The following is a 22,724-nucleotide window of genomic DNA, read 5'->3' on the forward strand; positions in this document are numbered from 1 at the left end:
CTGGAGAGGAAAATATCATACTTCTCGAGTTTCTAGCGGAGGGCGTCAGTGTTGGGCACGGGGTTGCCCTTCCTGGCGGATTCGAGGTACTTGTTGAACTTCTTCAGGAGGATCACCAGCTCCTTAGAAAAGAGGAACCACTTCTTCTGGCTGTCTGCGAGACTGGCCTTCGAACTTTCGATGAGGTCCAGGTAGGACTGCCGGAGGTGGTTGTACTTCTTGGCGACCTACTGCAGAACTCCAGATAGTTACTTGTTCTTGTTCTACAGCTCGCGGGCCTCGCTGGCTTAGGAGTCCCGGTAGAACCAGGTCTCGAGTTGGGTATCGTGGCGGGGGTTGAGGTGGCCAACCGCCTCGACCTTACTCCTTAGGGAGGCCACCCACTCACGGGTGAACAGGTGTTGGACCGCCGGGTTATCCTGTGGACGAGGGATGAACGGCAGCGCATAGTAGAACAGGAAATCACGATGCCGAGTGAACTAGCTGCCCGAATGCTTGAAGTAGTTGTTCAAGTGCTGCATGGAGTCCTGGTCGACCTCTTCTTAGAGGGAGTCTGGCCTGGCGTGGGGGTTGACCTTGTAAGTGTAGAAGTAGAGGTGGCATTCGAATTCGGTTTTCTTGTCGGGTTCGGGATGTCGGCCTGCTCGCCGCCACTCCTGGAAGAATTCTTACCTTCTGCCCTTGTCGAACAATTCCAGAAGGCTGAGTCGCTTCTCCTCACGCGAGTGTTTGGGCTTGGCCTGCCCCTTCTCCTGGCGCAGTAACTCCGCAGTCTTGAAAAATCCCTTTTGGACCAAAAATTCCCGGATGGCCTCGACGATCCGGTCTTGGTCAGAGTGCTCGGCCCGCTGCTTTAGCTTTCGAACAGCAATGCTGCTGTTCACTCTTTTAAGGCTGTCTTTCGAGGAGTTGCGTTCCTTCTCCTTCTTCATATTCAAACGTCGTAATCAAGAGCATTCATCAAGGCCTTCAAGCAGCCCGGCCAGCAGCTATCTACTCTCCTCGAGAGGCAAATCGCCTCGGTAGACCTGCCCTACCAGCCCTGCGTACTCCCTCTGCTCATACAGCAGCATGTCGATCACCTCCCGGTGGGTCAGCTTCACTGAAGAGGCAAGCCTCCTCATGTAGACGTAGTGGTTGTATGTGACCAATCGATATGGCAGCCTCATGGGTGACACTGCCAGCTATACCAGGAAGTTGTCCTTGACATGGGCCCGTGGTCTGAGCACGACCTGGACATGCCCCAGCATCGAAGGACAGCAGCTGCTTTCCAGCCCAGCCGCTATCTTCTTCAGCAGCAGGCTCTTCCTCTGCGGAGGCAGTTCCAGCCCATGCATGATGCCTCCATCCGAAATCCCGAGGAAAAGGCTTCCTCCCTCACAGTTGGCAAAGGCGCAAACCGCCTTGAAGATGGTCTCGAGGTGCATGTCACTCAGGATGTCCCGGTAGTTTTTGAACTCGCAATGGACGCTCTCCTGTAGTTTGGCGGGACTGGACACGAATTATGGTCCGATCTGTGCCTCTGTCTAGAAGGCGCTTTCCGAGTGGACTGTGGAATGGTCCTGCAAGCCTTTCTCCCCTGAGTTGTGGCATTCCTGGCTAGCCCCCACCTTGCGCCTCTCTCCCGCCTTAGGGAGGGAATGCGACAGTTTCATCTCACGGGCAAGGCGCGAGTCCATAGCAGCCGAGTTGTGCTGCAGCAGGCTCCCGTCCGGTAAAGGAATTTGCATGCCTGCTTAATTAACTCAGCCATGGACAAGTCAATTTTGATCCCCAGGAGTTCGAGAAGGGGGCGGCCTTAATGGCAAGTCTGATCACCCGATGCCGTGAGAAGATGCAAGGGAGACCAATCCAGCCCACCCTTGAGCCCGGCCTTCTAAGAAAGACCAACCCCAGCCACGCCCCCGACAAGGGCGCCAGCCTCTAAACCATCCTCGAAAGCGTCTAAAATGACGTTTTCCCTGCCTTGACCCTCTGGCAGTCCAAACTATTCTTCGGCTACTTTCCATCAACAATTGCGCAGGTGGCCGTCCTTGCAGATATGTTTGCGACTGCCTTCCACAGCCCTTCTTTCATCTATGCTGCTAGCCCGGCCCATGCCGAGCTTGAGACCCTGGTCTGTGACTGGGTGGGGTCTGCTCTTGGACTGCCTGAGGCCTTCACTTTCAAGGGATCAGGAGGAGGCACCATTGCCGGCAGTATCTCGGAGGCAGCCATCACAGCCGTCCACATGGCCAAATACCCCTACATAAAAAAAGGATCCGACCCCAGACAGCTAGTGGCCTACCACTCCTCCTTCTCCCACTCCTCCATCACAAAGGCCTTCAAAATGAAGGACGTCCACCTCATCCGCACAATCAGTTCCAGCCTGTCCTCCTAAACACAAAATTTCGTGACTGACCTGGCCTAACTTTAACGGGCTATTCAGGAGGACAAGAAAAATGGGCTTGTCCCGTTTATATACTATGCGACGATTGGTAGCACAGCCAGTGCGGCACAGGATCAGCTGTAGGAACTGGCCGTGATCACGAGCAAGCAAGGGCTTTTCCTTGCGGTTGACTGTGCGTATCTCGGCGCTACATTCCTGTTGCCATAGCACAGGGCGGCCGGCCTCGAGCATGCTGACGTGGTCATGACCAACTTCTCAAAGGCGATGTTGGTAGGCAACACAGGTACCCTGATGTTCGTCAAGGACCGGAACAGACTCCATGAGTGCATGATCATGGACGAAGCCCATTTCTAGATCTACGGCAGGTCGCACGAACACCCTTTGGCGGTGGACTACAAGGATTGGGGCATACAGCTTGGCAGGCGGATGAACGCTCTTAAGATCTACTTCGTGCTGCGGTACTTCGGCCTGGACCAGCTCGGAACTATGGTCAGATAGGTCATGGCCAAGGCGCAGTACTTCGCGAAGGGCATTGTCGAGAAGGGCAACTTTGAGATCTTCACAAAGCCGGAGTTCGGGCTGGTCTGTTTCAGAGCCAAGCCCAGGTCCCAAGAAGATTCCAACACTTTCAACCGCAGACTCGCAGACATCATTTCCTCGGACACGACCCGCGGCTTCATAACTCCCAGCCAGCAGAACGGCACCTTCTTCCACCGCTTCGTTGTCTGTCACCCCGAAGTGTCCCTGCCCCAGATCCAGGGCTTCATCGACTACCTCGAATCGTGCGTTCCTCCGACATCTGATTGATAAATCAAAAATTGGCCATCCTGAGGCTGTCCACCCTGCGCCTGAGTGCCTGCAGTTTCAGACAGTGCTGCTCCAGGCTGCTGGGGCTGGACTTGTTGAATGCGGAGATGAGCTATAAGAGGAGGATTCTAAACTCGTGGAGTTCCTTTTCAGACAGTAGTTTGATTATTTTGATTTACTCTGCAGCTTCTCGGAGTTTGATTCCGACTAATCTCAGCCGTTACAAGTCTGGCTTATTTCCGCGGCTCTCAAGCTCGGCCAGTCTTTTTTTGTATCCCCCGGCACTGTCAACAGCCTTCCTCCAAAGTTCTTTGAGAGTTGCCATGCAAAAATAATTATTACAGAAATCTGGATTTAAGGGGTCGCTATTTAAACAATGCCGTTTCACACGAAAATGATTTTAGTGTAAACCATATACATTGGAGAAGGGGTGTTTGAGTTTCTGGCTCTGATACGACTGATTTCTGGAAAATGTCACAATGACATTTTATTTAAAGTAACTGAATAAAATCTATTTTGTTGCATAACACTGTTTATATCATCTAGATATTCTTTCATAGTATAGGTTCTCTTGCTTCATATTCATAGCGATTTGTGTAATTTTTTCGTCGTTGTGTTACGAATATGCTGACTGAGCTAAGAAATAGAATTCACCCTGGACTTAATCCAGATTGAGCGGATGTGGTTAGCATGGACAACGAGGCGGTGCGCAATGGTAACGAGCAATGCACAAGGAGAACAAAAAAATAAAAGGCCAGATTCAGACCACTCGAAAGGGCACTTCATTCTGAACCCTCAGTTATTATGTTCATAATGGTGCTGTTCGGGTACCGGCAGTCCAAGATCTTTACGATCGACTGTCTGACCTCCTCCTTGCTGGATTGCATCTGGGCGGTCTGCCTCAAGGAGCTGGCCAAGCGATATGCCCAGCGGGAGGAGGAGTTCGCCAAGGAGATCGCCAAACATGAGAAGGAGCTGGAGGAGAACGTCAAGAAGCTGGAGGCGGCTGAGTAGGAGCTGAAGGAGGAGGAGGCCGCCAATCCCAAGGCCGACAAGAAAGCCGCCAAGAAGGGCAAGGACGCGGCTTTGTCCCCCGCGGAGCAGAAGAAAACTGACCTGCAGAAGGATAGCGAGTTCAGAGAAGCGGCCGTCCAGAAGTACAAGGACAAGACGACCAAGCTGCGGGAAGGACTGGTGCCTAGGCTCGCGGAGCTGGGGTAGAAGATGGCCCGCGGGGAGATTGTTGTGGATCTGGTCGACCGTAACGGCGAGCGGAAATTCGCCCGGGGGAAGGGCTCACAAGAAGCCTCTTCGTTCCTCACTGACCGAACGACCTACTACCTGGGCTACGTGCCGGCAGGCCAGCCCGACGACGATGACGGCGTCGAAATCGTCCAGACCGAGGGCTACCCGGTCCGCTTCGTCGAGGAGGACGCAACAGAGAGTGATGAGCTGTTCCAGCCCAAGAAGAAAGACGACAAGAAGAAAAAGAAAAAGTGAGCTCAGACATGGTTCACGAAGTTACCGAAAAGCCACCTATCTTTGCTAGTGGCCCTGAACACAGCCCTCGGGTCCTGATAGGGTTACCGTTGCTGGTCTAGGGCCAGTCTACGCTTGTACAGCCTTGGTGCCTGGGCCTTGTGGGTGTTGATTAGTTTTCCGCGAGTGAGCTTCGGGTTGAACTGGCCTGGTACCCAGGGCTCCTGGGTGTAATGGCGGGGGCTTAGCTAGGGGTGCAGGAACCGTATGACCTGGTTGCGTGTGAAATGTGGTTCGTCCTCCTGCTCAGTCTGCTTGGGGCTTGACAGCTCGTAGCGGATGGTGGGGCGGCATCGAATGTCAGGGCGGCGGGCAGTCACGGGTTTGGCATGTGGCACGCTGATAGGTCGAGTCTCTAGCTTTTCTGTTGAGGTCGGAGGTTTTTAACGGTCGACCGGCTTGGTCTTCAAGCCGTGTTCGTTCACACATTTGAGCAGCTTGTCCACCACGAAATTCTCAAAAATCTTGACTGTGTTTTCGTTGTCCTCTTCGATCCGGAAGTGGATCCCAACAGCCCTCCCCTTCTCGATGACCACGGGGCCTGCTGAGCTCCCAACTACTACCCCATAGGCCAAGCTGTCCGCAATGGCCCAGCTACTAAGCTTCGTGGCCTTAAAGCTTCCTTAGACGTTGAAGGTAAGGTAGCTGGTCTTCTGGACCACTGAGCAGACCACCGTCATCTTTTGCATGAAGGGCTCGGAGGGGCATGTGCCAAGCCGAAGTGAGCCGTGACCGCTGTGGCGCTTCTGGTACTACTCTTTGAAGTGGAGGTTGACCAGCCCGCAGTTGAACTTGGGGGACCAATCCAGCCCGTTCTCAATGCAGGAGTAGACCACCCCTGTAACAGAGTCCAGGAAGTAGCGGCCGGTCAGGTCCATCCCCGCGAGGTCGATGACAGGGTTGCCTCGCTCGTTGACCAGCTCGATGTTGTGGTTCTGTTTGTTATTCAGCTCATAGACAAGCGTTTCAAAGGCCCCCTCCGAGGCCGCCAGCAAGTGCTTCGAGGCCTTGAGACACATGCGGAAGAGGATGTTGACAGACCGTGTGGCCCCGCCCCACGGGTGCAGGTGATGGTCACCCACCACGATGAACAGGTCGATGATATCAAAGTTCTGCATGCTCTCCTTGTTGGTGTAACCGCTCTCGATCTCGTAGAGGAAGGGGCGCAGCTCGCTTGGATACTTCTCGATGATTTCGAGTTAGGTGTCAAGCATCTCGCATTGGAAGACGATTACTCTTCGGAGCAGCCGGACAAGCCTGCCGAAATAATCCCTGGAGTCCAGCACGCCTGGCCGGACTTGATGCTCACGGTACTTGACTGCTTTCACTACCAGAATCCGCATTAATCGATGCTGACGGCCATCCTAGTCGGGGCGAGCTGCCTGCCGCTAAACCGCCTCCTGGCCAACCGCAGCTTCACCGTCCAGTTACATGAGGACTACCAGACCATCCTCGATGAGTACAAGCGGGTCACAGGGTAGGATGTATCCGGATGGCATCCCAACGAAAGGTGTATTGACAGTGCCTGTAAGGGACTGGCAGATGAGATGGGCAAAGACGTGGTGAAGGGCATTGCCGAGACAAACAGTTCTAAGCAAGATGACAGCAAGGACAAGGGAAATAAGACAGGGCAGGATAGAGTCTATTAGCCATAACCCAAGAAACCCACTGCCAAACCCAACCCCAACCCCCAGCCCTAGCAACCCTCCAACAACAAATCACAGGATCCCCGCTCCGCCCAAAAACCCCCCAATGAATTGTGAAATGCTTAATTCCAGGATGGACAAGTTGCACAAGCTGGAGTACTCGGTTGAGATGAATGAGCTGCTGCTGAGGGAGATCGCGAGGCTGAAGGAGGAGAACCTGAGGCAGGCCGAGGAACCGCAGAGGAGTTATCGGAAAGGAGGAGGGACCGTGCCTGCAACCTGTCAACGGATGGTGGGGAGCAGGCGGACTCCATGCGACAGCTCATAGCAGAGGTCAGGAACTGCAGCAGGGCAGTCGCACAGCAGAATGAGTTCTGCCTGCAGCTGGCAGAAAACGTCAGGTCTCTATAGGGCAGACTCGGAGGACTGCATCTTGAGACTACAATCGACTCCCAAGCACGATCAAAAAGCTGCCCTCCTTCGGCAGGACCACTGACAACCTGCTGCACGACGACACGCCGGACCTCGAGCGGAAGGTGTTCGAACTCGATTCTAAGGTCAACGAGCTGACCAAATAGCGCAACGAACTGCGCATGGAGCTGGCCAGTTCGCGCCAGGCCCGCAAAAAGCTGTAGCAGAGCCTCAAGGAATCCCAGGTCGAGCTGCTCTCCCTCAAGCACGAGATGACCTCCAAAAGCCCGGAGAAGACCCGGGCCAGACACAAGAACTCTTACTTCTGATCATTTGCCGGATGCCATTCGGCTGTACGTCTGTTGGAAGTCTGACAGCAGTTGAGTCATCTTTTCCTTCTCTTGCTGGCGGGCTAGTTTCAGTCGGAATTTCGCATGGCTTAGTTCCTTATCGGCGGAGAGGGTCTCTGCTTATCTGTCTGTAAAGCATTTTAGTTGGTGGTGGAGATTTGCGAGTTCCTATTTCAGGGATCTGATGGTGTCCTATGCCCGGGCCAGTTTCAGGCCGTCCTCCTTTGCGAATAGTTATGCCCGGTCTCCCTCAAGCATCTTAGCATCAAGCTTCTCTCCCAAAACAGTCACTCGCAAAGTAAGCTCCTTCTTCTCAAGGTCCAGGTCTCCAATCCTCGACAATGCATGTTTCAGCTCCTACTTGGATTTCAACAATTTTTCTTATAGGGCTGCATTTTTCAACTGATTTTGTAACTGTGCTTGATAGTTTTATGAGGCGGTCTGTTATTTTTGCTTTTTTAGGGTCAGCAACTGACAGCCGGCTTCGGCCAGGCCGTCTTCTAGCTGCTTGATGTCCTTCCTCAGCTACTCGCAGGTCCAGGCCATCGCCCTAACCTCTTCGTCCCTCACACAAAGACCCTTGTGGAGACAGTCCGCCTGCTTAAGCGCCTCATCCAATTTACTCTTGACCTCGTCCAACACCATTTTGTTATAACTCGCATTGCGGCAGGCCTCTCGCCTCGCCAGCTATCCCGCCTCCACCTGCTGTCTGAGCTAATCTCTAGTCTTGACAAACTGGCTTTCCAGGAATTCTAGTTGGCAGCGATACTGGTCCCTTTAAGATCCTATCTTCAGAAGCTGTTCTTGCAGGTTTGTGATTTTATTTTCGAGGGACTGGCCTTCTATCCTGCTGAGGGTGTCGGCCAGGTGCTAGTTCTATTCACTAACTCTCTGCAGTTGGAACTTGAGCTTGTCGTTCTACAGCAGGCATTCTTCGTACTTGGTTTTGTTGCTTGCTAATCGAGATTTTTACCTTTCTGAGGACTAGAGCCTTTGCTTTTGGGTGTGTAGTTGTTGGGCCATATCCTCGAACCGGCTGCGGAATTGTTAGATTTGCTCCCTCTGCTGTTGCAGAATGGTCAAATTATCAACCTCGTCTTCGATCCCCGGAGCTAGTCCCACCTCAGCTGGCGGAGAGGGGAGTCCCCGGGACAACAGGTGCTGGGCGAGGCATGCTGGCCCACACTTTTCCGGAAATCCATGGGATGTATCTGAATCAATCAAGATGCAGGGTAAAGGCGACAAGGGCGGTCTATTGCGGCCGATGCACAACCCAGGCCTGCTGAAGGCCAGCAAGAAGGGGGTCGAGGACTGGGCAGTCGGTGAGAAGTACAAGGTCAATGAGGTGATCGGTAAGGGCAGCTATGCCACTGTCTGCGAGGCCACCAACACGGAGACCGGCCAGAAGGTGGCCATCAAAAAATTCGTGAACATTTTCAGGAACGAGGTGTACGCAATCCGGGTGCTGCGGGAGGTGGTGCTGCTACGAAACCTGCACCATCCCTGCATCATCGACTCCCTGGACATCATCATCCAGGGCGACAAGGACTCCTTTACCACGCTCTACCTGGTGCTCGAGTTCTTCCCGAAAGATCTCAAAAAACTGTTCGAGTCCAATGAGTTCCTCAGCGATGCCAGTGTCGAGTCCATCACCTACCAGATCATCACCTCGATCAAGTACCTGTAGTCTTGCAAGGTCCTGCATCGTGACCTCAAGCCTGACAACATCCTCATCAAGGGTCCTGAGGTCAAACTCTGTGATTTTTCTTTGGCCAGGCCCATCGACTAGTTTTTGGTGGTTGATAAAGACAAGGAAAAGGAGCCGACGGTCGATAAGGATGGCCTTAAGCGGCCGGGTGCGGAACTGGTCGGGCCCAGTGCCCGCAAGAAGATCAAATTCTCACAACACGTGGTGACCCGGTGGTATCGTGCCCCAGAGTTGATCCTGCTTCAGAGCGACTACGACAGTGCGATCGATATCTGGTCGGTCGGCTGCATCTACGCAGAGTTGCTCAAGATGATCAAGGAAAACTGTCCCAACATCACAGACCGCAAGCCCATGTTCCCAGGAGGCGCCTGCTACCCCTTCTCACCGCCTTCCAACCAGATCTCCTATGTAGAGCGTAATGGATTCCCGCATTCCGTGAATGATCAACTGTACCGGTCTGACCAGTTTCCGTATCTTTGAGATTATTGGCACGCCTGAGGAGGAGGACCTTCCGCCTAATGAGGACTCTCGGCGTTACATCAGGTCTTTTGCGAAAACCCCGAAAAAAAACTTCCGAGATATCTTCCGGTGCATTTCTCCTGAGGGCGAAGATTTCCTGAACCGCTGCCTGCAATTCAACCCGAAAAAGAGGATGACCGTGTCCTAGGCCCTTGAGCACCCACTGTTCGACAGGGTCCGAGACACCAGAAAATAAGTGATCGGCAAGCCCCTCGAGCTGGAGCTATAGATAATATCGATCGACAGCATCAAAGAGCGTCTGTACGAGTCCGGGACGATCTTTATGAAATGATGCAAAGCATGCAGAATTAATTGATGAAGAACAAACACCCCTCGCTCTCCATGCAGGAGAAAGAGGCAAATGCTGACATCCTGAAGCGCATGCAGACTATCGAGAACTACCTCAAGAACCCGAGGTTCATGGCCAGTCACCCTGATATCAGGACTGCCCGCCCAGTCCCTGCTTTTGCAACGGCCGGGCCATTCCGCATCGAGCCCGCCGAAATCTGTTTTGTTGACTATAAGGTCGATGGCCTCTACGAGGTGATCGTTAAGGTCATCAACGTCAAGAAGACCATCAGCAGACTGAAAATAATCCCGCCTGTCAGGATCGAGTTTTCAATGGGGGCGCCGTCATACCCAGACCCGAATTCAGGAGATATCGCCCCGGGGATGTCGATCTTCGTGCCCGTCTATTTCAGGCCCTCCTGCCTGAAAGGGCTAGAGGATCGCCTCATCCTCGGTACGAATGAGGACGTGGTCGAGATCCCGATCCTGGCGAAAAGAAAGCAGCCGGATCTCAAATTTGCAGGAACCCTGGATTTTCCTTAAATCTGGGCCGGCTTCACTTCAGAGTCCACTCTGACGATCACAAACAAAGGAAGTGAATGCTCTCTGCAGCTATAAAAGTAAGCCTCGTCCAGCACGGACCAGGTATTCGAGCTGCAACCGCAGTCATTTGAGATAGAGCGGAATGGTTCAGTCACCCTGAAGGGAAGGTTCATGCCAAAAAGCGAACAGCTCTATACAGAAAAGTACAGCCTTGTCGCAGACACAGGTGAAACATGGGACCTACTTTTAAAGGGTAAAGGAAACATGCTACAGCTTGAGATCGGGGCAGTCGCAGGAAATAAACATGACCAGCCCAACCCGATCCCCACGGTCCTTATGGAAAATGCCCTTCCTTTCTGCAAGATCAACAAATCGATCATAATCGAGAACAAAGCGCATGTGGGGTTCAACTACCAATGGAGGGTCAGCCCTCCTGACAGCAAATTCAGGATCGAGTCCAAGGAGGGCTGGTTCAAACCCTCGGAGGCCAAGGAATTCACGGTTTCTCTACACTCCGAGTAGCTTGAGCACTGCCACGGTAGCATAAGTCTGGTGATATGCGGCCTGCCTCCTCAATGCATGAAAGCAAAGGGATTGAAAATCCTAGGCTAGACTGAAATCTAATACTTCACGTTCAAGGTACGTGCAGTCATGGCCCGCACAGAACTGTCTATCGACATGCCCAGCAAATCCCTCCACAATGCCCCTCTCTACAGCAAATCAACCATCCACTTCACCCTCACCAATCACTCCAGAATACAAGAGCAGTTCTAGATCATCCCCCAGTACAACTCTGATTTCTTGTACCCTCCCCCGTCTGTGATAGAGCCTCTTAGCTCGAGGACTATTTCTTTGGGGATTATTCCATCGAACCCCGTTCGGCATGCGTTTCGGGGGATCATTAGGTTCAAGTACTCTGATGCGATGGCTTTTGAGGCGTTGGTGGTGGCCACTGCTCCGTCTGTGAGAGTAGTGGAACGGGAAATTGACTTTGGTTTGCTTAAGGTAGGAACTGAGGTACAGAAAACTCTGACTATCAAAAATGAAAATCCTTTTGAAAATATCATCTGGGCGGAATTTGCATATGGAGAGTTCTTTGAGCCCTAGGATTTTGATTTTGGGTTTGAGGAAGTACAACAGAAAAGGAGGTTTCATTGTCGGACGAGTCCGATCAGAATCCCTGCCCTTCAGGAGGTCAAACTGCCGATCCGTATGACCAGCGAGAGGAAGGAAGATTGCTAGGCCAAATTACTTTTGCACCTGGACAAGGGACATACCAAATAAATCAACCTATTCGCCTCCGTACAATAGGTAGAAGTCAGTCTGTCCTGCTACTCGCTGGCCTTCACTGACGGGTTTATCAACATCCCGTGTAAACCTGCTCAGGTGGTGATCCACAACCTTGGCAACATCGATTCCCATTTTTCCTGGGACTTGTAGAATGAAGACGATCTGGATCTTAAAATTGAACCAGCTTCTGGAAAACTAGAGGCTGGAAAAAGTGTGACTGTGGTGGTATAAATAACACCGTTGAGGATTGGTAACATTGGAAGGAGAGTTCGTTGCCGGTTCGAAAGTGCTCCAACTTTGGGACTAGACCTGTAACTGACCGTAAAGGGCATTGAGGTCTGCTTCGACCTGCTCGACGATTCCAAAAAGACCGTAATAACAACAGCAAGCAAAAAATCGACTAGCCCCTAAGCCAGCAAGAAAAGCGGAGCAAGCAGAAGCACCTTTTCCAAGAGCAAATCCAGAAGCAAACATGTCGTTACTCTCAGTGACGAGTAGGAAGAGAACCTGGAGATCATCTACCCCAAGCTATAGCAACTGCAGTTCTACGGGGTCGTGATCAACCGCCCTGCTGAGCTGGAGATACAAATCCGGAATGTGTCTAGTATCGACACCTATGTCAATCTGCGCTCTGAAAAGTATGAGGCCAAGCTCCGCACCAAGGAGGAAATGAGAGAGCGGACGATGATCACACAGAACTCGCTGTCCTCCTCCAGACCGCCGAACAGCCTCAAGCACAAGACCGGTCAGTTCATAGACAAACCCATCCCCCGGCTTTTTAAGGTCACGCAGATGGCCTTCACCTCCGACATGGGCAAGGTAGCCAACCACCAAAGATAACTCGAAAAGGAGCAGGCTCTCTGTCTGAAAGGAAAGAAAGGGCTGGCAGTCGTCTGCAGACCTAACTCCTTCAAGCTCAAGGGCAAGTCTTCTATCAAGGTGACTGTCACTTTGTTTAATGTGACCTGCGGAAGGTTCCAGGACAGACTGATCGCTGATGTGACAGGTCTTGAACCCTATTCCTTTCCTATCGACATATCTATTGAAGGGAGCCCACTGTCGGTAAGCCGCAGCCAGGTCAACATCGACTTTTCTAAGAAGATACCCATTTGCAACCTCGGCAAGTTCATGGACGGTGGCTAGGAGGGCGTGAAATCCTTCAAAATCCAGAACAACGGACCTGACCCGGTTTAAGTCGACTGGAAGATGTACGACCGGATGGCCTCTCAAACCGATTCAGACACTTTCGATCTTAAAATAGGGTAGCCTAAGCCAGGCTCCCCCGACATCGTGGCTCTACAATGGCAGCCTATATAACCCGTCTAACAAGTTTAATCCTGCTTCACTCTAAACTCCAAAAAAGGAGTCATCCCGGCCAAGTCTGAATTCACATTTACAGTCAGGTTCAAGTCTGATGCGTGTGGCAAGTTCAGCAGTGTGCTGATCGCAAAACCGGTCATCCTTGACCCTTAGAAAGACAGTTCGAAGCTGACCCCTCTGGCGATCATCCTGAACGCCGAGGCCTAAAAACCATGCCTGACTGTCGACAAGCGCAAGGATATCCAGGAGCCGTATATCTTCAAATTTGTTGGATTTGCGATTGGTGAGTCTCCTCGAAATGAGAAATAAATTACCCTCACGAATTCATCAGAGTCGAATCTTAGTTTTTCTTTGGCCCTGGCAGGTCCGTTTAAGCTTGTCAAGGCTGGCACTAACAGTTCCAAGAAATCAGCCTTAGCAACGAAAAGTTTGTTGCCTACGAGTTTCGTTTTAGTGCCGAAATCCCTACTCCAACTAAAAATCTAATTCAAGACCCCAAACCCAGATGACCGTAAGAACTGGTCTCTCGCAGGCCATTCCGTGATCTAAGGCGCACTCTAAATCAAATTTGATAACGGACATTAACAATCATTCCGGCTCAAAGGAGAGCTCTACAGGCCGATGCTGAAAATTATAAGGCAGGGACAGAGGGAACACGAATATTTCAAAGAAATTGATTTTGGATTGGTCTCTACAAAAAACCATAGGACTGAGACGATCGTGATGGTCAACGAAAGCCCGGTTGAACTGAGGTGGAAGATCGTGCATCATCCTTTCTAGATTGACAGCCGGGGAATCGTCGTCCTTTCTAGGCTTGAGAAAGAAGAAATGAGTAAGAAAGATGAGCCAGGGTGTTTCTCATTTTCTGAGACGGAAGGGGTCATGCCCGGCAACAGCCTCCTAACCCACCCCATTCCCTAAACCTTAGCCCTCCCCACCCCCCAACACACCCCAGAGCTCATCCCCAAGCGAATCACCCTTGCCTTCAAGCCAAAATCCTAAGGCCTCTTCAAGACCAGGTTCAGGTTCAAAGTCGAGCAGGGGGAGGATGTCATCATCTGCGTGCGAGGGATTGGATCTTACAAGGAGGAGCATTAAAAATGATGCATATTATGGCTTCATTTGGGTTTTAGGTCTTCTTTCCAGTAGTTGTAGTTGCCGAAAACGATCTGGCTGCTGCCTTTTCCGGAGGGTCTTGGGAGGTCTTTGGGAGGGAAAGTGGGTTGTTGGTGGATCAGCATTCCGGCGTTGTCCTTCCTGACAGCCTTGGAGGCCTTGGTAATACCTTAGTCCTCCTTCTGCCGGTAGTAGAGCAGGACCCGGCCCATTTCGTAAGGAGGCATGTTCTAAATATTTTCATATTTTTACATGTAGTAGGTCACTTCCTCTTCTCGGACCAGTCCCGCCTGTGATTTCTAGGGGGAGCCTGGGGCAGTAGTGGTCGGGATTGTCACCTTTTAGGTCAGGGGCTTTTGTTTCTTCAGTTGGAAGGAATTTAGACCCTAAGGGGTCTGATCCCAGGCCAACGAAAAGCCACTACCCTTAGAGGACGAGTTCATCCGTTTGCCCCTCTGGGCAGACTCGCTATTCTTTCCGAATTACATCTACCAGATCTACCATCAATATCGTTATGATTTGAATGCATCAGAAAATCATGCATTTTTCATCTTTTCGAGGGGAGGACTAGCCAATGCTGTCCAGGAACTATTGCAGGACTGTGTCTTTTTCTTTTTGGAGTTGGGAGGTTTTCGACTCCCATGAAATTAGTTATTGCGCGATTTCCCTGCTGGCTCGGTCTAAAGCGTTCACGTCTTGGTCTATCTGCCTGAGCTGGATTTATCTTTGCTTTATGCTGTCCAGTTCCTTGCACAGGGCAGTATAAATCTATTCCTGTTCTAGCATCTTTTTCAGGGTCTCTTCCCTGACTTCTGTAATTTTGTTGGCTTTGCGTTAAAGGGACTCCAGATTTTCGTTTTTTCGTTTTTGAACGGCACTTAATTTCTGCTCAAGTTAGTCCTGCTCCAGCTTAAGTTAAGCTTGTTTGGCTTATAAAATCTCAAGCTGCATATCGAGAGTTTATTAAGCCTTGACCTCGTACCTCAGATTTACCTCAAATAAAAAACTATCTTCGCAAAGGTCGCAGATCGAACTAAATTGCCCTTTTTTATCCTTCCTCTTTTTCCTCAAATGCACTTTGCAAGCACTTCTAAAACAAAAATGGCATTTTTCAGAGTCAGCTGGTAAACCACTCAGACACACCCCACACAGATTCTCCTGAAGGCCTGTCATCACCTCCTCATCTGGTCAGAAGGGTACATTCATCATCCATGATATTAAATTATGGTTCATCATTCGACCTCCATGCCAGCTTCCGGGTTGAACCCTGGCAGCTTTTCCAAGAGGGCCTTGAGCTCGGCCTAGCTGGAAAGTTTGTAGCCGTCGGTGCTGATGATGGCCATTTCAACACTTTTTTCATTGATGTCGTCTCCCTCCTGAGAGCATTTTTTGAGGGCAGACAAGGCATGCAGTGCCAGATTTTCAGCCGAGGGAGCCTTTTTGATCTTTTCCAGATAATTTTCGAAGTATGTCTTGGCAGCCTGAGATCGGGCCCCGATAGCGTAGCAGAAATACTCATAGTAATTTCCGCTGGGGCAGGTCTCAAAAATGTGGGGTCCGTCTTGATCCATTCCAGCGACCAGCAGCCCAACGCCATAGGGCCGCTTCGAAGCATTCTGAGTTTTGACCTGAGACTTGTCTCCCACCTTTGAAATGAGCCTTCCAACTGGGTGATTGGATCCATACGTGAATTTATAGTTCAGGCACTCACTGCGCATATACTTGCAGAGGATACGACCATCTGCAGTGAGTCCTGACATCGCCATCCCGACGTGATCGTCCACTTTGAACACCTTTTCAAAGAAATTGGCAAGTTCGAGGGGCGATCTCTTGAGACTGCACAGCACTGCATGGTGCTGGGACCTAAGCCCCATGCAGACCGAACCTTGCTTGACCGCCTCCATGGCATAGTCCACCTGGAAGAGCTTTCCCTGCGGGGACCAGGTAGTCACATCCGTGTCATACAAGGTCCTGAGCATTCAAATATTTTTAAATTCTGTAGTTTAATGGAAACATCAATTATTATTATCAGTAATGTTAACACTCATCTGGAGCTTAGCTCAGGCCAATCCTTATAAGTTGCACACTTTATTCAATTTCTACGTTCATCACTATTAACCCATTAAGAGATCATTCTCCTTAATAGCCCTGTACCATGATAGCCGATAACTTGTAGTCAATTAAAATTTGGCGTCAAAGATAATAATTGCCCCCCACCTTTAGAGGTTTCCGGCTAAGGTATAAATGAATATTGTAAACGATTAAAGTATTATAACAGTGAGTTTTTCAACATAAACAACCAACCAAGTGAAAGGGTTCAGGGTATCATTATTTGCCACTCTTTTGCCTCAGTTCTAGTACGGCATGGAGTAATTCATACTGACAGGGGCTTCTACTCGTGTTACTATCCAGTTCAGCCGAGTGCAGCAAGCCCCCAAGGATTTCCTCTTGCTGGTTGGGTACAGTACACAAGTGGTTAAAATGAATACAACAATAAGTCTTCAGAGTGTGGTTACGGACGGGAGGCAGCTCGTCTTCGATATTGTTTATGATCAGACGAATCACGCCATCGATAAAATGAAGGTGAGCTTTGTCTCGGTCGACATGGCCGCTTTCCACCCGATGGATCACTTTCTAATCCTTAACAAGACACTGCCTGTAAACACCAGAGAACATTTTTTCTCAGCCTCACCAAATTTAATTATCGAGGAAGGAAATTTCCTGTACCCATCCGTTTTCTTTGGACTGCGCCAGCTGACACTTAAAAGCACTGGAGGCGATATTTTCCTTTATAATTATTCTATATAACCCGTCCGGGATATAACACTCAGCAACGAATACGCTAATGCAACTGTGCCCCTCATCAGCGAGGGGTTTGAATTCTAGAAGTTTAGAGAATGCCCGCTGACGCAGTTCTATTCGGACGGGCAGTGCCTCCCCTGCTAGCCGCTTTGTATGATCTGTGCTGCAACCAAGTCCAACTGTATCCTCTGCGAATACCCCAATATCTACTACTCAGGGCAGTGCAGGAAATGCGCCTAGAGATGTACCATCTGTCTACCCAAAATCTGCTTGAATTGCCTAGCTGGCCACAAGCTTGTAATTTCTTAATGTGTTCGCTGCCCTCCCAATTGCAAATTTTGCAGCAATTAGTGCTCTAAGTGCTGGGAAAACTCTACTTTGATAAATACGTAGTGTCTGTTTACGATCGAGACTGATATCATATTGTAGCTTTCGGTCTTTACGATCTGTCATGTGGACTCTGCGGCTATACAGAGTCAGCTGGCCTATTCGTGTGCCCAGCCGGGGTGCTACCTGCGGCTGGTGTCCGTTGAGGCCAACAGCACCTGCGTGAGCTATACTGTCAACTCTGTCGAAAAGTAGGTTCCTCTGCAGATCAACCTGCCTGGCTACGCTGTGCCCGGCGAGCGTCAGTACTACGGGCCCCTGAACGATGTTTACTCCCTCGGCATACGACCACGGGTGACCTTGCCAGCAATAAACTGTTCTCAGCTGTCAGGCACTAACAATCTCCGCTGCGACCTGGACTTCAAAGACAAATAGTTTTCGGGGTTCGACCCTCGAAGGGTCAAATTGACCCTTGACAACCGAGAGCTGCCCTCAGTGTCGGGCCGCAGCCCCAAAAAGAACCAGCTGTAGGTCAGCAGCACGGTCTACTTCGACTGCAAGAAATGCAGGCTGAACATTAACTTCGATGGCCAGGACACCATCTTCATCGAGGAGGGGCTGTTGCTGGAGTAACTCAGCTTTGGTGATATTGTCTCGACGATCTGGCTGTCGGAGCAGGAGATCTCCCGGCTGAGGACGATCGACTACTACGCCGGGCAGATCGTGGGGGCGGGCAACATAGGACTGTCTGCGCTCGCGCTGCTGGGCCTGCTCGAGTCCATTTCGATCGTGTTCAAGCAGACCGCCTTCCTGTCGCTTCTACTGCTTATAAAGTTCGACATCCCTCCGATCTTCCAGAAATCGACTGAGTCCCTGATCGACGTTGGCAACATTATCGTGCCGAATGTTGTGCTGCAGTACTTTAGGACGATCATGCTCCCTGAGGAAGCGGAGATCGCTGTGTTCTTTCTGGCGATCCTGGCGGTTTACACGATGCAGTTTGTTTATCTACTGCTTCGCTACCTGTACCAAAGATACCGCTCGCCCAAAGATGCTAGATTTTCACTCCCGAAGGCCGATTTCCTAGCGCAGTTCCTGACCACCAGCATGCTGCTCACAAGCAAGCTCTTCTTCGACAAGCTGTTGCTCATACGGATGCTGTTCCTGAACCTGGCAGGACTGTGGCTGTTCGTCTGCTACCTGTTCATACTCAAAGTACTCAGGACCCCACACATCAGTCTTCGGCTGAACGTGCTTCTGGAAGTCGTGGCTTCGTACATGATCGGCCTGGGGGCGGTGCGGCAGCTCGACTCCCTGCAGTTCTGCACAATCGTGCTTTTCTTCTATCTCACGAGGCTGATCGTCCTCTCATATCTGGTGTTCAGGGCCAAAGGAAAGGGCCTGGACAAAAAAAGGCGCATATTTGAATTCCTCGAGACTGCCATGAGCGCCGCCTTCGTCGCCACGCTGCTGGCTAACGAACTCATCACAAACTTTGATCTGAGGTAAGAAATCGACATCTCGCTGATGGTGATCCTGTTCCTCGTGCTGATCCTGAACGCGGTCGAGATGGTTCTCACCTTTTGTGCTTTCATCCCGAAGTGCATGAAGATCTGCCGCAGCATAGAAGAGCAGAGGGGGACTAAAAGGCAGATGCAGGAGGTCGAGACTGAAACAAAGGCGGCCAGGATCGCAGAGAGGAGAAGCAAGGTGGTCAATCGAAGATTAACAGTCTTCCTGAAAAACACCTCGAGCAGATGAACAAAAGACATTATTATTATAATTGATTACGTTTATTGGACCTCACCTGCCAGAGTTTACGTTTGGTATTAAGTGACAATCAATCATTACACTATATTCGAAAGAAAGATATATATAGACGGGATTTTCAATTGTTTCAATTATCAGGTTATGGGCGGACTGCATTCTGCAGTTTCTGCCTGATCCTAATAACTTTCGGGTGAGCCGTACCGAATTTTTGCTATAGAATATGGCTCGCTTGGGACCAAAAAGCCAGGGCTTTGTGGACGTAGCCCGATTGCCAGTCGATATCTCCTACCCGCTCATGGACACGTGCTGCCCTGTAGTTCATAGGACCAAAGTTCTTTTCCACAATGCGCAATGCCTGGAAGCACATCTCCTTGTTTAGAGTCAGGCCTCCGATCTCACTAAGAATCCGAGCATAGTCTTAACTTTACGAAAAGTCCTTCTTTTCTATGCCAGCATCCAGCGCGTTCACGTACCACATTAGAGCTGTTTGTTTCTACCCTTTCATACAGTAGGCTTGTGCAAGATGCTACCGAACTTAGCGGTCAAACTGGTGAATGGAGAGTCTGTCTAATAGAGCAATCGCTCTTTTGTGCAGTTCGATTGAATACTCATATTGACCTAGCTAAGCAACCTCTCGCCAGATTATTTAAAAATATAGCCATCGTAAGACTGCCTTCCATCTTATTATGATAACTAATAGCGATCGTCTCATGCCCTAAGGCAACAGACTTTTCGTACTACCCGAGTCTGTAATAGCACTCAGAGATGTTGTTCAGAGCAATTGCCATCTTTTAGGTCTTGTCCATCTTAATATCACGTAAAATAGCAATCGCCTTCTAGTAGAGCCGGATAGATTATTCGTACATGCCGAGCTATTATTTATAATTACCGGCCAGGACGACCAGAGCATTCGCCATGTTCCAAGTATTGCTCATCTAATTCTCACTAAGAATAGCGATCACCTTCTTGCATATTCTGATCGACTATTCTTACTAGCCCAGCTGATAATAACAGCCAGCCATGTTTGTCCAATATTACGCCACTGATGCGTGCAGTTCTCCGAAGTGGCTGCTATTAATTTTAATGCTCTTTTCAAGAATCTTGATCGCTTGCCTGGCATCCCCTTTGCGGGCATACACCATCCCGATACTGTTTAGTGTGCCGGTAGTACTGTAGTGGTCCCTTCCATACAAGGACTACTTAATACCCAGGGACCGCCTTTAAATTTCCAGGGCCTTGTCAAACTAGCCCATGTTGATTTCAATTGTCGCAATTGAGTGGAGTGTCGATGATATTTCTGTTAGCCCTTGCTGTTTTTAATAGATCCGCAGAGCAGCTTTCGCGTGCACTAATGCCTCGGAGTGTCTATCTATGATAGTTAACGCTTGTTGCAGATCGCTTTCGATATGAGCCAAGAGGAGTTGCTCTTTCCGGTTATCCTATTGTACCAAAGACGAAATTAATTCCATTTTCCTGCTTAAAAATTATATCTCGTTGTATTTCCCCTCGATTAATTCAACATTGTTCTTTATCCGGATGATCTACATCTGCACTAATGGTTATTACGCTTATGAGGACCTTTATAAAAGGTACTCGAGTTTTTCCCGAGCTTCTCTTTTCTTAGCCCGTTTGATTAGTATCCAGCAAAGCGACATTAAATCCTCCAAGTTTCCGTGTTTGTCGTATCGTTTTGAATACAAGATCTGGGCTAAGGGCAGGCTAAACTCCTCGAGAAGCCTTCCCCACCCAGCATGTTGAATTTCTGCCATCCTCCCCAGTGCAAGGCTGAACTAAGCAGGTGGGTTAGTGAGCAGTCGCAAGACAATGTGGTGAATCTTTTCTATCTTCTTCAGCTTTAGTTTGTCATAAAGTCCCTGAAGGCTCAGCGAAGGCACTTCCACATCGTCATAGAGCGTCACAATTACTAGACAGTTTTAGCTCAGATCTTCTAGCTTTCCAAGTCTGCAGTTCTTGAGGCTCTGAAATCGACCCTCCTGGACCGCTATCAGTTCATCAGGCTGTAGCTGTAGGTTGCAGTACATGGTCTTGCCTATTAAAGCGGGACTCATCCTGATGTCGAAGTACAAAATTGTCATGCCTGTGATGTTCATGATTTAGAATAAGTTGTTGGTGTTGAACAGGACTTCTTTTTCATCTTTATGTGCCGTCTCCTCGATAAAGCAGAAGCCGCTCGACTTTTTTGTCTCGTCGGTCGCATGAATTGTCATAAAGGTGTTGCTACGGAACTGAAAAGCAACTTTTTGGCTCTTGGAAGTTGAGAGGAAGCCAAGACTTTCGTAGAAGGTCCCTACTTTTAGGTCTGCCAACTCATTCTAATTGAAGTAGCAGCCCCGATAGAACGTCTTTTCTCTAAATTATTGGTGCTGGAATTTCTTCTTGATACCCCCTCGAAGACTGAAATAAGCAAAACGAATCCAGGCGGCCTGCGTCGGACAGCTGACAGTTTTCAAGGCATTGTTGATCATATGGTAAAAGGATGACTCCTTCGTATAGAAGTAAATCAATCTTTCTGGGTTGCTTAGCAGCTCCGACTTACACTCCTTTAATTCTTTGATGAACTGCATATCAACGTCCTAAGTGTACACATGTTAAAATATTGCTACTAAGTCTTCAAAAGCCTTCTAGACGTCTCGAGGCTGCTCGATGGAGAGGGTGATCAGCCTCTTGGAGTTGAACTTGAGTTTGTCCTCAGTGGTCAGGTTGATGAAGTTGGAGTAGCTGGGCAGCAGGGGATCAATCTTCGGTATCATTATGTCTGCCTCCTCGGATTTTAGCAGCTTGATGTTTTTCATCTTCAGCACTTGCATTAGCTCTTCAGTCAGCTCCACACCTGATCCGATGACAACTGCAGACACGAGTCCACGTTCCCTCAGCTTGTTTATGGCTTGTCCCACTGTGCTGACCCGGAATATCGGGTACCGCCTACGGGTATCTTTATAGTGAGGCTCCTTCGGAGCAGGATCAATCCAGATGATCAGGGAGTAGCGCAATTTGTTTCTAAAGAGATCTCGATAGCAGAGCATCAGAGATTCACTCCCCTCGACATACTGGAATTCCACATCTTATTAGTCTTCATCCTTCCCGACTATGATCGGATCATTTTCCGACATTCAACAATTAATGTAAAAATGATGTTTATTAATGTTTCTAGGAGTTTTTGCTCCTCTGATAAACTGAAGTTTGAATTGCAGATCACGACTATCAATCGCCGCAAATCAAATTGATCTCTGATCAAGCCCAGCTGAGTTTTATATTAAATTTTTGTGGTGACCAGAATTTATTAAATGATATATTCAAAGGCAGTGAGCTAGGCTACTGCAGGCCATTCCGCGGTCTTTCGCTCGCCCTTGACGAAGGATTCGCTGAAAGTCAGTTACAGCCCTGATGTGAACAACCTTCAGGACATGTGGCAGCTTTCAATCAAAGAGCATGCCGAGAGACCTTGCCTGGGCACTATCTAGAGCGGCCAAGTCAAACAGAAAAGCTATCGGCAGGTCAACGAGCTGTCCCACGCACTCGCGTGGGCCATTCAACAAGACCAGTTGGCTGTTGATGTAGCCGATGGGGACAGGAAACTTAATTTGATCGGTATCTGCAGCAAAAATAGGGAAGAGTGGATGGTCACTGACATCGCCTGCCTGCTGCTGGGATGCACTTCGGTCTCCTTATACGACACATTGAAAAAGGACGGGATTCAGTATGCAGTCACCCTGACATCTCTGAAGACGGTCTTTTGTTCTGGCTCTTCCCTGCCGCTTTTTGAGGGCGTTAACCTCGAAAATATCGTTCTCTTTGACGAGCCCAGCGAGGCTGATCGTATTCGCTTCTAAGGGCAGAAAACCCGCCTGATCAGCTTCCAAGCGCTGCTCGAAAGAGGC

The 22,724-nt window shown here is 49.8% G+C and overlaps 2 protein-coding genes across 2 annotated transcripts; one reads left to right on the top strand and one right to left on the bottom strand.

Moving 5' to 3' along the window:
- The first annotated feature begins 8,367 nt into the window (after positions 1–8,367).
- LOC127594884 (uncharacterized) lies at positions 8,368–9,565 on the top strand. Its single transcript, XM_052056637.1, is given in 3 exon segments — positions 8,368–8,930; positions 9,021–9,303; positions 9,305–9,565. Coding segments are annotated over 3 exon segments (1,107 nt in total).
- Positions 9,566–15,227: 5,662 nt separating this feature from the next.
- Positions 15,228–15,905, bottom strand: LOC127594885 (uncharacterized). Its single transcript, XM_052056638.1, has one exon. The coding sequence runs from the start codon at positions 15,903–15,905 to the stop codon at positions 15,228–15,230; it is 678 nt and encodes a 225-aa protein (XP_051912598.1).
- Positions 15,906–22,724: the final 6,819 nt, after the last annotated feature.

The sequence above is a fragment of the Hippocampus zosterae genome, unplaced genomic scaffold, assembly GCF_025434085.1.
Source record: "Hippocampus zosterae strain Florida unplaced genomic scaffold, ASM2543408v3 HiC_scaffold_298, whole genome shotgun sequence".
Taxonomy (NCBI): Eukaryota; Metazoa; Chordata; class Actinopteri; order Syngnathiformes; family Syngnathidae; genus Hippocampus; species Hippocampus zosterae.

What these genes read in the sequence shown, in the direction of transcription:
- LOC127594885 (XM_052056638.1), bottom strand. Translation starts at nt 15,905, where the DNA reads ATGCTCAGGACCTTGTATGACACGGATGTGACTACCTGGTCCCCGCAG.